This window comes from Lepisosteus oculatus, chromosome 10 (assembly GCF_040954835.1).
Source record: "Lepisosteus oculatus isolate fLepOcu1 chromosome 10, fLepOcu1.hap2, whole genome shotgun sequence".
NCBI classification, from domain to species: Eukaryota; Metazoa; Chordata; class Actinopteri; order Semionotiformes; family Lepisosteidae; genus Lepisosteus; species Lepisosteus oculatus.
Genome location: NC_090705.1, coordinates 29246770 through 29259782, shown reverse-complemented (window position 1 = coordinate 29259782; position 13013 = coordinate 29246770). Strand labels below are relative to the sequence as shown.

The window sequence follows — 13013 nt, the reverse complement described above, 5'->3', positions numbered from 1 at the left end:
TCAGGACCCACACAGACTGCACAGTGAGCAACCCCTACTGCTCCCACTAACATCTCTTCCAGCAGCAACCTTAGTTTTTCCCAGGAGGTCTCTCCTCCCCACTGATAGCTGATGTGTGGTGAGCGTTCTGGTGCACTATGGCTGCCGTCACATCATCCAGGTGGATGCTGCACATTGGCACATTGGTCTACAAAATACTGTAGATTAAAATTTCCAGGTATATTCTGCAATTCAGAATGAGGCAACAAACCTTCTATGTGGCTTTGGATCTGTGCTTGTGGCTGGAAGGTTGCTGGTTCGTATCCCGCGGCCGGCAGAGGAATCCTACTCCATTGGGGCTCCTGAGCAAGGCCCTTAACCCTAACTGCTCCAGGGGTGCTGTATAAATGGCTGACCCTGGGCTCTGACCCCAAGCTTCTCTCCCTGTCTGTGTGTCTATTGGAGAGCAAGTTGGGGTATGTGTATAATTCTTTAAACAAGAAATTGTATATGGCCAATAAAGTGATCCTATCTTAATCTAATTGAAACTTTGCTCTCGACTAGAGATGGTTTTGCTGACTGATAGTACTTACTTATCAACTCTGCATGCAGATCACATTTCTACAGTGAAATGTCTGCTGTATAATCTGTACTTATTCGCTTGTACATCACATTACATTAGTCATTGCAGCGACTAGAGAACAGGAAGGGGCTCATCACGTCACAATTCTAAGGAACTCTCCCTCTCACTGTGGCAAGACCAGGAGTTTGTGACAACATGGTGACTGACAGTACTTTCACGATTTTGTATTTAATTCGAAATTTGTCCTTTGTTTTCTATACTGACAATTTATTTTGTTACTGAGATTTAAAATCCAGTCTGAAAAATTGGGACTGCAGTTCCCCTTTAAATGTTTATACTTATAAAAGGGGCTACTTTAAAAAATTCAGCAGAACAGCAAGGTCTTGGTATAAACCTTGCAAAATGTTGCTTCAAAAGCATTTTTTTACTTTGAAACTTTAGTTAACAAGAGTCCATAGTAAATAAAATTGTCAAGTAGCTGTATACAAAACACAGATTATTCTGTTCATATTTATTGAATGGAATTGCTAGTATGTAGTGTGAGCTCTCATGGGCAACATGAACAACTAATACTTTTATTCTATGCTGAAAAGAGAAAGAAAACACAACTTTTCGGCCGTGGAGCCTTCTTCAGGTGTGAGCTACACCTGAAGAAGGTTCCACGGCTGAAACGTTGTGTTTTCTGCTCTTTTCAGCATGTAATACTGTATTACTTGTTCCTTTGCAGCCTACGCATGCTGACGCAGTTACCCACATGAACATAACTTGCAGCAAGTCATGATTTCTTTTGTCTTGCAAATCACAAGACTTTTGGATAACCCAAAAGATTTTCTTTCTTATCTGCATGTGATGATGATCTGTGAATGATCATTATTATGATAATTTCAGACATCACAAGCAGTTAGTATGCACAGTTACTGTGTTCTGGCAGAGACTTACTCTAAATGTCAGCCTTACACAAGCACATAAGCAACTGTTCCAAGAAATGGAGAAATATATTCTTTCAGTAAGAGGTGGGATTAGGGTTGGACTCTGACTCATGCATTAGCAAACCAGGAAAATAAGAAAGATGATTTCTATTCCTACCAATTTACATTTATTGTTTGGTTCTATGTATTCCCAAGTCACTGTATAATATATGAAATAAGCAATTCAAAATATAGGGGCGTTTTTGAGAAACCCATTGAATGGGTACAGCGGAGAGGATTAACCCTAAAACCAAGCACACCTGTATCAGATTAATGATACAACATGATGGCTTTATCTTTTTAAATTTTACAGATGAACATTTGAATTCAATGACCTTTATGCATATTGGTTCATACCATAGATTTTGATAAATGCAATGATATTTGACGGGTTCACATAGAATGCCTCTCACCCTTTTGACTTTTTTTTTTAATCCATAAGGTCTTGCATCCTTTTTTGGTTCTAAGGCATGTTTGGCAGTAACTACACAAACATTGCATATGTGAAGTTATATTTGCTTTTTTGTTTTCTCACAAAATATTTTACATTGTATTATGATTGAGGATTAATCCTGTTAGACTATGCTTGCCTATTTTTGTGGTCTTTAAATATCTGTGGATTAAAGAAAGGACAAGAAAACGTTCTTTATGTGCAGCTTTATTTTTTTTTTGTTCTACGCTGTTGGTTGGATTAAAACACAAAAAACTTTGAACAGTAAAACTGGGTTAATGTAAAAGGTCATATTTATACCTAGTTACACTGCACACAATTTTATATATACTGTATAATAACAGTTTCAAATTGGTCATTAACCTTGCTGAGATAAGCATTTATTAGAAATGACAAATGATAAAAAGGAATAACACTGTCCTTAATGTTCAGACCTTAAACATGGACCAGTTACAAAAACAACATGTTTTTCTTTTAAATTAATCAACAGGAATATTTCAGGCTTCAGCTACTATAGCTCTTTTATTAACTGGAGATTCCCAGCAATGAGGCACTATCACATCTCATTAAATGAATCAATTTATCCACAACTAGATTTGCCAGGTTCCGTAACAATACCTGAATAACTTAACATCTGACATTTAATAATTACTTCGAATAACTATACAAAGTAGTCTGCACAATTCATTTCTCTTTACAATGCTGCAGAAAATATTGGGACCAGACCAGAAAATTGGGACCAGAAAATACTGGTACTGCTACAGATCCCATAACTGGAAAACTGGTTACATTACCAGTTCTTCTACAAGGGCTTTACAAGGGGATATTCCGTATATTTCATAGTCAGAGAGCACATGGTACTGTACGTGGCATTCTTCCATCAGGACTTGGTGTTGAAACCTTTTGGTTTATTTTACGCACATTTAGACAAAATACTTAAAAAAGAACAAAGCAACTCCTCTAGATACACTATATTTAAAACAAAAAATAAACAAAAAGTTTATTCAAAGAACACAAAACATTGCACTTGAAAGTGTAACATTAGACCTCCATATATACACGTTTGGCAGAAAGAACTATCGTTCTTTGCTATAAATAGCGGATTTGTACACTGAATTCTGCTACATTCATAGCTCCAGTTTTTTAGACTGCTCAGCAACCTCCAGATTGTGCTTTAGGATACCCTAAACAGAAAAAAACATAATAGCATAAAAAAAACAATTCTCTCCTGTTTAGTTTTCCTTCACACCTCCAATATATGAGGAAACTGATGTTGTCACTCAATCTATTCATCCCAGGTGCTCTTCAGTTTTCTCCATCCACGGACTCCTCATCTCCTGTCATTTTTTCAGGAATGGCCTCTAGGCTGCGCCTGGGCTTGATCAGTTCTGTGGTCCCAGTGTTCCCTTTACACAGGTTGCAAGTCAAAGCAGCATAATGGATCTGCTTCAGGTTTTCCAGCACCTCATTTTTGGCATGCTTCAGCAAATCTGCCTGCCCCTATATGGTGGAAAAAGCACAGAGATTAATTCTAGCTGCTGATGAAGGGATGTACGTAGTTCAGTCAGTAAACTACCTGTAGCTCAGTTGAGGCACAATTCTCACAACAAATTGGTGGAAAGAAGACAATTAGTTATAACAAAAAAAGTACATTAATTTTAATTAAATATATATGTATGATGCTTCTATCCCAGGACTTAAAAAAATGATGACAATTTTAATTTCAACCTTAAGTCAAATCGTCGTTATTAAAGTTATACTACATTGTCTTCACATGATTGAAATTTAACTTTTTAATGAAGCACAAAGGTCTATGGTACTCAAAGTGAAGATGTATTCCTATTATTATTATAGTAATAGCTTCCATATTAGAAATAATAACAGTAGCAAGGGAAGGTATTTTTATGTTTTTAACGCTTTCAGCCACTAGGGGGCAAAAGCTATTCCTTTGAGTTCGGGACCTAGTTAATCTTTTCTAAACGTTAATCTAAACGTTCGGTGGTAAACCCACTAATCTTTTACTCCCTTATTCAAAGCATCACATCTTACTTTGGGATTTTTTCATTAAAATGTTTTGTATCTTTAAATTATGACAACTGAGTACCCTTTATTGTAAAAAGTTAAAATATTTTAATTATTTTATTATCACTTTATTTAGTAAAGAGATGTCATCCTATGAATGGATCATCACAGCCACTTCTACTAAGACAAATGCAGTTCCTATGAAAACTGATTCTTCTGTTCAGTACCAGGACCTTGATATTGCTCACAGGTGATAAATTTCAATGGAGAAATTCAAAATCACTTTAACTTGGGGGCAATATAAAGACAATTACAAGGAACATACACAGGGAGTAAAGTCAAAAAGAGAACCCAGGGGGAAAGTAAAACATTGAAAGCAAAAGGCAATTAACTGTTTAAATCTAAATGTCAGGAGTATTAGAGTATTAGAATAATCTAATAGTCACGAGTATTAGAAAGAAAAGACACGAAGCTTCAATATTAGCAGGTGATTATGATGTAACCGGAACATAGAAAAATACATGGCTAATGGAGAGGAACAAATACAACATTAGTGGATACACAGCGTCCAGGAAAGCAGTACAATAAGACATAATGGATATGGAATCACTAAAGGATGGATCGACAAAATGTGCTTGAAGCACAAATCAGACTTATCCCAAGAGTAAGTAAATCAGAGGTTAGAAAGTACCAATTTCGCAGATGTCAGGTCACAATGGTGTTTGCAGAATTGCAGCAGATTCAATAAACTACAAACAGACTGCATAAACTACATTCAGGGAGTCCTGTGCACAAAATCATTGTTTTCTTGTACCTTTAATACTGTTTCAAAATTATGCATTAAAATAGGGAATATTTTATGATATCAGTTTATTCTAATAAATATGCAGAAGGTCCAGACTGTGGAATTCTACAACCTGAATAAATTCCAGTGCAAAACACTGGAAAGGTGTATTTTTCACTTATAAAATACCAAGGTCATTGTATGGTATTTTCGAAATATAGGAAATACCAACAGTAGTTTACAGAGAAGGTCAGAAACATTTTCTTCCACTGAAATGACATTCACAATCAAAATATACAAGAATATGAAGAACTTATAATTAGTTTCAAACAGATATCAAAGGTCACAGTCAGTAATTCTTCCCAAGCAATGTCCATCATCTGGTCATCTGTTCTATTCACATAATTAACATCCATGAACAGGAGCAGACGTGTCATAGTAAAGAAGGGTCTGAGTAAGCTTCAATCAAAAAGCTTTTTTCTACTTGATACCATACTTGTGTATGTAACGGCATAAATACTATACTGTACTCACTACAGCACATTTTATTGACAGCCAGGTATAGGAATGTGATACAGAAAATACAGAACTGTATGCACAATTTGTTTGTTGTGGCCGACATTAAAATAATGCCGTCTGGATTTGCTATTTATAAGTAAAAGATCTACAGTATAACAACATATGATTATAAAACATTATTAGTGAAACATTCAAAAGCTTAAGGAGCTACAGAATGTCTCAGCTTGCAAATAGATTATTTTTACTATTATGAATTTACATGTACTGTACTTAAGCTAACATGCTTGTCTAACTAACATGCTTATGCAACTTATAGAGCAAAATTGACCCGCGGGTTGAATTCTGGGTCTGATGTATTATCTGTGGGAAGTTTATAGGTTCTCTCTTTTTTGCATGGGTTTCCCCCAGGTGCTCTGATTTTCTGCCACAGTCCAGACATACTGATAAGTTAATTGACTTTTGCAAAAATTGAACCTGGTGTGAGTTTGTGCGTGTTTATGGCTGCTGTCCTGTCCAGGGTGTATGCTGTTGCTTGCTAGATTCGGCTCTGGCTCTCCTGCGATCTGGTATTGGATAACGTGGCTGGAAAATTGGCAGATGAATGGCATAAATGAATAAAGCTACAATAATTCAATATAATACAATGACCAAAACATCCATTGATTTTCTAAATGCACAGCGAGACCGCAATACTAACCACTGTGCCACCATGCAGCCTAAAAACCAGAACAAACAACAGAAATGACAGCAATATGGGATGAATCCGATACAGTGCTTTGAAAAATCAGTCAGATCCTTCCGATGGTGTCCCATTTTGTTAAATAACAAAATTATTCACACACATTTTTTAAACTTAATATTTGATTCAGTGCTTAAATCCTTAAACTGAAGACTTCTAAGTGTAAAAATATGTTTCAGTAAAATTAAGTAGAAAAAAAGATAAAAATACTGTATGTTAATTGCATAAGTAATGAGATCTCTGAATATCAATTACAGCTTGAATCTTTTGTGGTAAGTCTTTACCAACTTTACACAATGATTTGGTGCAATTTGTGTCCACTGTTCTTTTCACTTGCACAAGTTCTCAAGTTGCCTGGGGGTCACGTGCAGATTGCGGTTCTCAGGTCTTCCCAAAGATTTTCAGTAGGCTTCTAATCAGCATTTTGACTGGGGCACTCAAAGATATTCACCTTCTTATTCTTAAACCACTCCAAATTAGTTAAGGTTTTGTGCATTGCAGAAGATCATTGCAGTAGATCACTGAATGGTGGATGTTTTGTCCCCGTTTTAGTTGGTTGGAGCTGGTTTTGGAATAGATGGAATAAAGTTTTCTATGATTACTTTATTCCATCTACTGTTTATTCTCGGCAGTCTTGACAAGCTTCCCAGTCCCTGCTTATTCTTTATAAAAAACTATAACATCATGCTGCTACAGTACCATCATGTTCGACAGTAAGGTTCTGACTGAGTAATGTTTCATGTGCAATAGTCGGATTTAACATTTAAACCAAAATGTTCAACAAAACCCTTTTCTACATATTTGCAGTATCAATGAAATGCTCTGCTGCAAATTCCATGCAGGATTTGAAATGGATTTTCCTTTCTGCCAGCTTGTGTGGATTCATTGATATATTGTTAATATTGTGTTATATATTAACAATAGTGTTTAATATTGTTAAATGTTATTGCATCTCAACCATTGAACTCTGCAGTTCTTTCAAAGTTTTCTCCTTGGCTGGCTGCTCAGTTAAGACAGAAAGCTAAACCTAGACAGTATCCAAGTGGTACAGCGCAAATATTTAATTCTGACTGAATGACTTCACACTGCTCAAAGCGATATTCAGTGTTTTGGACTTTTTTATACCTGTCTCCTAATCTGTGATTTTCTACAACTTTATCTGAGTTGTTTGGAAAACTCCTTGGTCCTCATTGTTGAATCCTTGCTTGAAATTTACTACCTAACTGAGGGGACCTTACAAGACAGTTGTGTTAATTGTGAAATCACATGAACCACTATTAATGCACACAGAGACCAATCAATTAATTCATGTGGCTTGGTATGTAAATGTTGTGCACTTAAAATAATATAGGTTTGCTACAGCAAAGCGTTTGTAACTTACTTTAGACAATCATTACTTTTCCATTTTTCATATTAATTATCTGGCTACTTCTTTTTTTTTTGCTTCAAATGTGTAGAGAAGGCACACAAAAACATACTTTGTGTTCAACCCAGCGATCTCAAGTGAACATAATGTCTGGGACATTCACATTAAGGAAACGTATTTAGTTGCATATCCCTTTAAGGCAACAACAGCATGACGTCTGAGACTGACTGAGCTCACCAAACTCTTTGTGCAATCATTTGAGATGATTTGCCAAGCATTTGCCACTTTGAGTTCTTGTCTATCCTTGGGGCATTCTGATTTTTTTTAAGCATGTAAAGTGCTGCTCAATTTAATTTAAATCTGCTGCTTCACCTTGCAGCGTGACAGTGACCCATATATAATGTTAATGCAACGGAGGATTTACCTGGAGGAAAGAGTAGAAAACATCCAGATTTAAATCAAATTGAGCATGAATTTTTGAGTAACCCAAAAATAATAAAAAAACATATTAAGCCTATGATTAGCAATAGAAACATAAAATGAGTGTTGCCTTGCTGTCCCAGATCATGCTGTAAGTTATGTCACTCTATGAGTCTTAAAGAGTAATACTGTAAAGCTTTAATTTGTATCTTGAAACTGCTCTCTAAAGCAACTGCATAACCTGTATATTAATAGCAATGGTCAATTTGTGCATGGCCAAATTTCTAAATACCAAAAACAAGAATAATGAGTTTTTTTAATAATAAAATAAAAAATTATAATAAAATAATAATATCAAATTACTTACCTGCTGAAATGGTGCATACCAAAATGGTGCAACAAATGTATAGTATGTACTGTATACAAATGTTAGATTGCATTAATGAGATTTTTGCCCATTAATTAACTTTCACAGGTTAAAAAGGGAATCTTTACTGTTTCATTAAATTCTACTCTTGGTACATTGTAGGTCACCTCCTTGGTTTAACAAGGTTCATGTAATCTCTTGTTAACAGGGTACTAAGTTTCTGACATACACTATACTGTAGTACTTTAATTGAATAGAATGTTTAACCAACTTTTGACATCTTCTTGTTTTAAATAAACACTTTCTTTTTCCCCACTAAAAAGACTGTGTTTATAAATAAACTAGATGCTTTGTTTGCAGATTTCTAGAATTATACTTATCTTAAATTATTGATCTGCTAGTTTATATGCTAGATCCTTGAAATGCTATTTTCTTTAAATCAGGTAAAAAACGGCGATAAGACCACTACCCCAAGAAGTGGATTTTGAGTCATATGGCAAAAATTTCCCTTTTATTTTTAGCAATAAAACTGAATTCATTTTTACAGATTTGCAATATTTATAACACACATTTTGATTACTTGCTTATGTATCAAAAGTAACAGCATTGCCACTAAGCTTCCTGTAAACAAGTCAGCTGCATATGCATCATTGTCCAAAAAATGATTTTATTGATCTAATCAACAAGATATCTGCCTGAGCTGGCCTTGCTCATCTTGACTTACAAAAGACTCACAAGAAATTATAGAAGGCTTATTATAATGGTCATTTAGCACCAAGTGCTAAAAATAATTTATTTTTAATTACACAATCAAAAGACAATCTAAAATACCAAGTCCACCTTAAGCAGTGATGTTAACTCCGTACCACACATCCATTTTCAATCATTCTTTAGTCCAATACAAGCAGAAGGCAGGACACAATGGAACTAGGTACCAGTCTTTCACAGCACACACACACATGGGAATACCCTCTAAACTCACATCTTTGGACTTGGGAAAAACCGATGGGACCACAGGAATAGCATTTAAATTCACACAGAAGACACCTTGGGTCAGAATGAAAACTAGAATTCATGAGCTACCGAATTACTATTAATTACTAGGAATGAATAGGAAGGAATAAAAAGTGTAACATTGGAACAAGGTATAATTCATTCAGTGTGTCTATGAATTAAATGCCCTTACAAAAGTGTAAAATCAGACTTCCACGAGCTTTCTATATCAAACTACAGTATGTGAAGCGTTATAGATACTGTTTCAATAAAAAGTAAAATTATCATCAGTTAAAGCTGATGAAACATAATACTACTGTAAATTCAATTTCAGAAACAATACATTATGATGGTTTAGTATACCCTTTATAGCTGTGGCAGAAATATGCTCCTTGGCAATACTGTCTCTTCTGCATTTCAGTCCAATGTAGAACTCATTCACACTCAATCAATAACTCACAACCACACAGGAAAGTGAATTAAATGGCTGACCCTTCTAGCTGTTTTCAGCTCCTAAGAAGTTGCACATACAGATGCAGCCACTCAGAATGTGCGTCAATTCTTATTCCAGTGTTTGCGGTATTGCAGCACAGCATGTTGTGTGATTCACTGGCCAAAGACAATCGATGGGTGGCACTTATGGTGTGCTAGATGTGAGTGAAACGATCGCTTCATTTAATCTGTTTCCCTACTGGGCATCTTTAAATCCACGTAAAATGGAATACTATTATGGAATTATAGTAACTAAAGAGAAATATGCCACTGAAGAGAAATTTTGGCAGCTGAAAATAAAAACGACAGAAATATAATGTTTATGAACGTCATAAACAATATTAATTTATGAATATAAATAGGCTACACCAAATGCAATTTCCTGTGTAGACAACTAATACATTTGGCGTGAAACCACAAAGAAAATTTAGTGCTGGAAGGCTTTTCTTTTCATAATGTTACATTGGTTATTGATTGAAATGGATACATTTTACACATTCTTTAAAAGTTCTGCCATGGCATAATTTATATACAGATGAATTAAGAAAGAAAAGTGTGGCTTTTCTGTATGAAAATAATTTTGAAACTGTCATGGAATTTATACAGGATTCCCTACATATACTAGATAAATTGTCACCTGTTTGGTCACCTGGTGTCACCTGGTGCAAGCGTCATAACTGGTTAGTTATGAAGCTTACACAAACATGATACTAGATACTTAATATCTTAAAATCTTACCTACAGTATTAACTCCGTAAGATAAAACTAAAGATTACCAATGAATCAGAGCTCAAGAGCACATTATTTGCTCAAAGGTAAGTCAGGAATTGTACTTTGTAGTTAATCCCATACAACATACATAACACAATGATCTAAAAGTATTTATCATTTATAGCTATTCATAACATGTTCTGTGTAATGACCAGAGTAAAATCTAAATAATTTCCTTATGTCATCATAATCGGTGTTAAAATGAGTTGTGAAAGAGGCAATCCATTGCATACCAGGTCAGATTTGGAAATGTTTTACTTTCCTGTAACACTGCAGTGTTTATTAATCAAGGGATTTCAAAGCCTGCACTCCGCAAGAAAAAGAAAACATAACCAGTAGCTGTGTATCCCACAGACCTTACCTTGAGAATGGTGATATTCCAGGTAAAACTCTCCACAGCCTTCTGTAGCTTCCGGCCTTTAAGTCCCTCTTTTACTGCTACACTGTGCAGATTCTCGTGGAATTCCATGCCTGCGAATATTCAAACGCCCACTTACATTTGTTCTGTGCCGCATTGTAAAAGAGTACACATTACACCATGGCATTTAATCTAACAATCAGGCAGCAGTTTGGAGATGTCATTAGAAGCTCTGGACTCTGGACCAAAAGGTCATAGTTTATATAGTTTTAGTTTGATGTTGGAGTGATACCTCTGAACTGTGTCCCAAATGGGGTTTTCTTAGCCAGTTTCCAACAAGCAAAGAATTACATGTAATATAAATATTTTTGGGGCTTGTTTATACCAGCTTTCTAAATAGAACATACTAGATGTTTTGCAATAAGTCTGTTTTTCTCAGCTACCAAACTTAGTGGAGAACTGTACACAAACAAGAAGGGATTTCAAATAAGTACCCTTTATTATTCATTTTGTTATCTAGTGAAAACAAACAGGAATTGTCTTCAAAATGATTAATGCCTTTTTAATTGGCCTTTCTGAAGAAAGATATCAAGACAACAGTTTGAAACACCCCGTGCTTCTCAATAAAATAATCTGACAATACTACAGGCAGACTTTTCAAAATCTGCAATTACATTCCTTTTGAGCACAATATCTTAAACCATCCCAGAAAATTGTGCCTGGCAGTAAATGTGCTTCAGTTTCCCTTTCAATTTAAAGGTCTGTCAAAGCAACTGTTTCTATAGAAACAGAACATGAAGAGGAGCTTGAGGCATACCTTTGAATGTAAGATCCAAGCCAGAAGTTGAAGGATAGACTTGTTTTAATACAGTATGTTAATATCTGCTTAGAAATCCAGTACAATATGACTAAATTATGACAAAATTAGTAAAAAAATAATGTTACAAAAGGCATATTGTATGAATTTTAAAATACATAAGGAAAACAAATCTACCAACAAGACCAATTGATATAAAATACAACATAAAACAACCCCTTTACTGAGGAAAGAAAACCTATCAAAAGGATCACATGCTCTCTGCCAGAGTGAGGTGGTATTGCAATGAGAAGGCTCAAACATAAAAGACAAATATTTGAATTAAGACAAATGATTACACAATAAATATTAGCAAATTATCTCCAATCACTTTTGTAATGATTTTGTAATGATTTGTAATTATTACTTGAGTTCAGGCTTTCTACAATCTACCTACAGTACATTCACTCAAATATGTAGATTCTTACTGCAGACTATCTGAGACAGATGTTCAGGGAGATAATACCTGTTTCAACAAAAGACTTGACAGAATAGTCCTCTTTCTAACACTAATGCTAAAGTACTGTATGAAAACTACTGTACATTTCAGTCTAAAGCAAAAAATGTATCCCAGAAATACTGTTCTACTTGACAGGAACTAAAAGGAAATAAATCTTCCCTCAAATATAAACAAAAACATTACCTTTTCCCTAAATTCACTTCTCTTTAATGCTCAAAAATATATTTTAGTTCAGTATTTAAAGATGTTATCTTGTTATTGTGTTTGGGCATCTTTCCTAGATGTCTCTGCCACTCCAAGGATGGGAGGTAAAACTAGGCAGGGACATCTAGGGAAGAATATGAAAGGAAATCTTGGATATTTTGAAAATAATATATTCAGAATATGTGGTTAGTGATCTGCAGCACATTTCTACCTACAGTAACACTCTACATTTTCTAAGCCTTGTTCCTGACCTGTCTTAGTGACTGATTTCCTGTTTTTGGTTAGTTTCATAAATACTGTACATAAAACAAACTTCCAACCATCTTAAGCATCTCAAGTATATGTTTAGATACACTGGAACCACTCAGCATGTAGCCTCCATAAGCCACCTGTGAGTTTAACCCAAGCTACTGGTGTGTATTGGCTCAATGGTACAGAATGTTAATTGGTTATGTCAAATTTGTATATACTGTAGGTATAATTGGCCTACCCTTCTGGCACACAGCAACACAGTACTGTATGTTACTGCAGAAAAAAATAATAATACTTGGAATAAATAAAATAATGGAAATACTGGAAATAAACCATAAACAGTAAAAAACGACTTTTTTATATAAGACATCATGGGAGAATCACATGGTTCAAGCAGTTTGTAGGTATATCACTTTTTATCTTGCAGTC

The 13013-nt window shown here is 35.0% G+C and overlaps 1 protein-coding gene across 1 annotated transcript in view; it reads right to left on the bottom strand.

The window, feature by feature from the left end:
- Nucleotides 1–2172: 2172 nt before the first annotated feature.
- LOC102689679 (inactive phospholipase C-like protein 2) overlaps nucleotides 2173–13013 on the bottom strand; it is a 108587-nt gene continuing 97746 nt past the window's right edge. The window contains exons 5-6 of the mRNA XM_006635816.3: nucleotides 10816–10925; nucleotides 2173–3481 (exon numbers count right to left, since the gene is read on the bottom strand). Coding sequence (XP_006635879.1) covers nucleotides 3287–3481; nucleotides 10816–10925 — 305 coding nt within the window. The 3' untranslated portion in view covers nucleotides 2173–3286. The remainder of the gene's footprint in view (nucleotides 3482–10815; nucleotides 10926–13013) is intronic.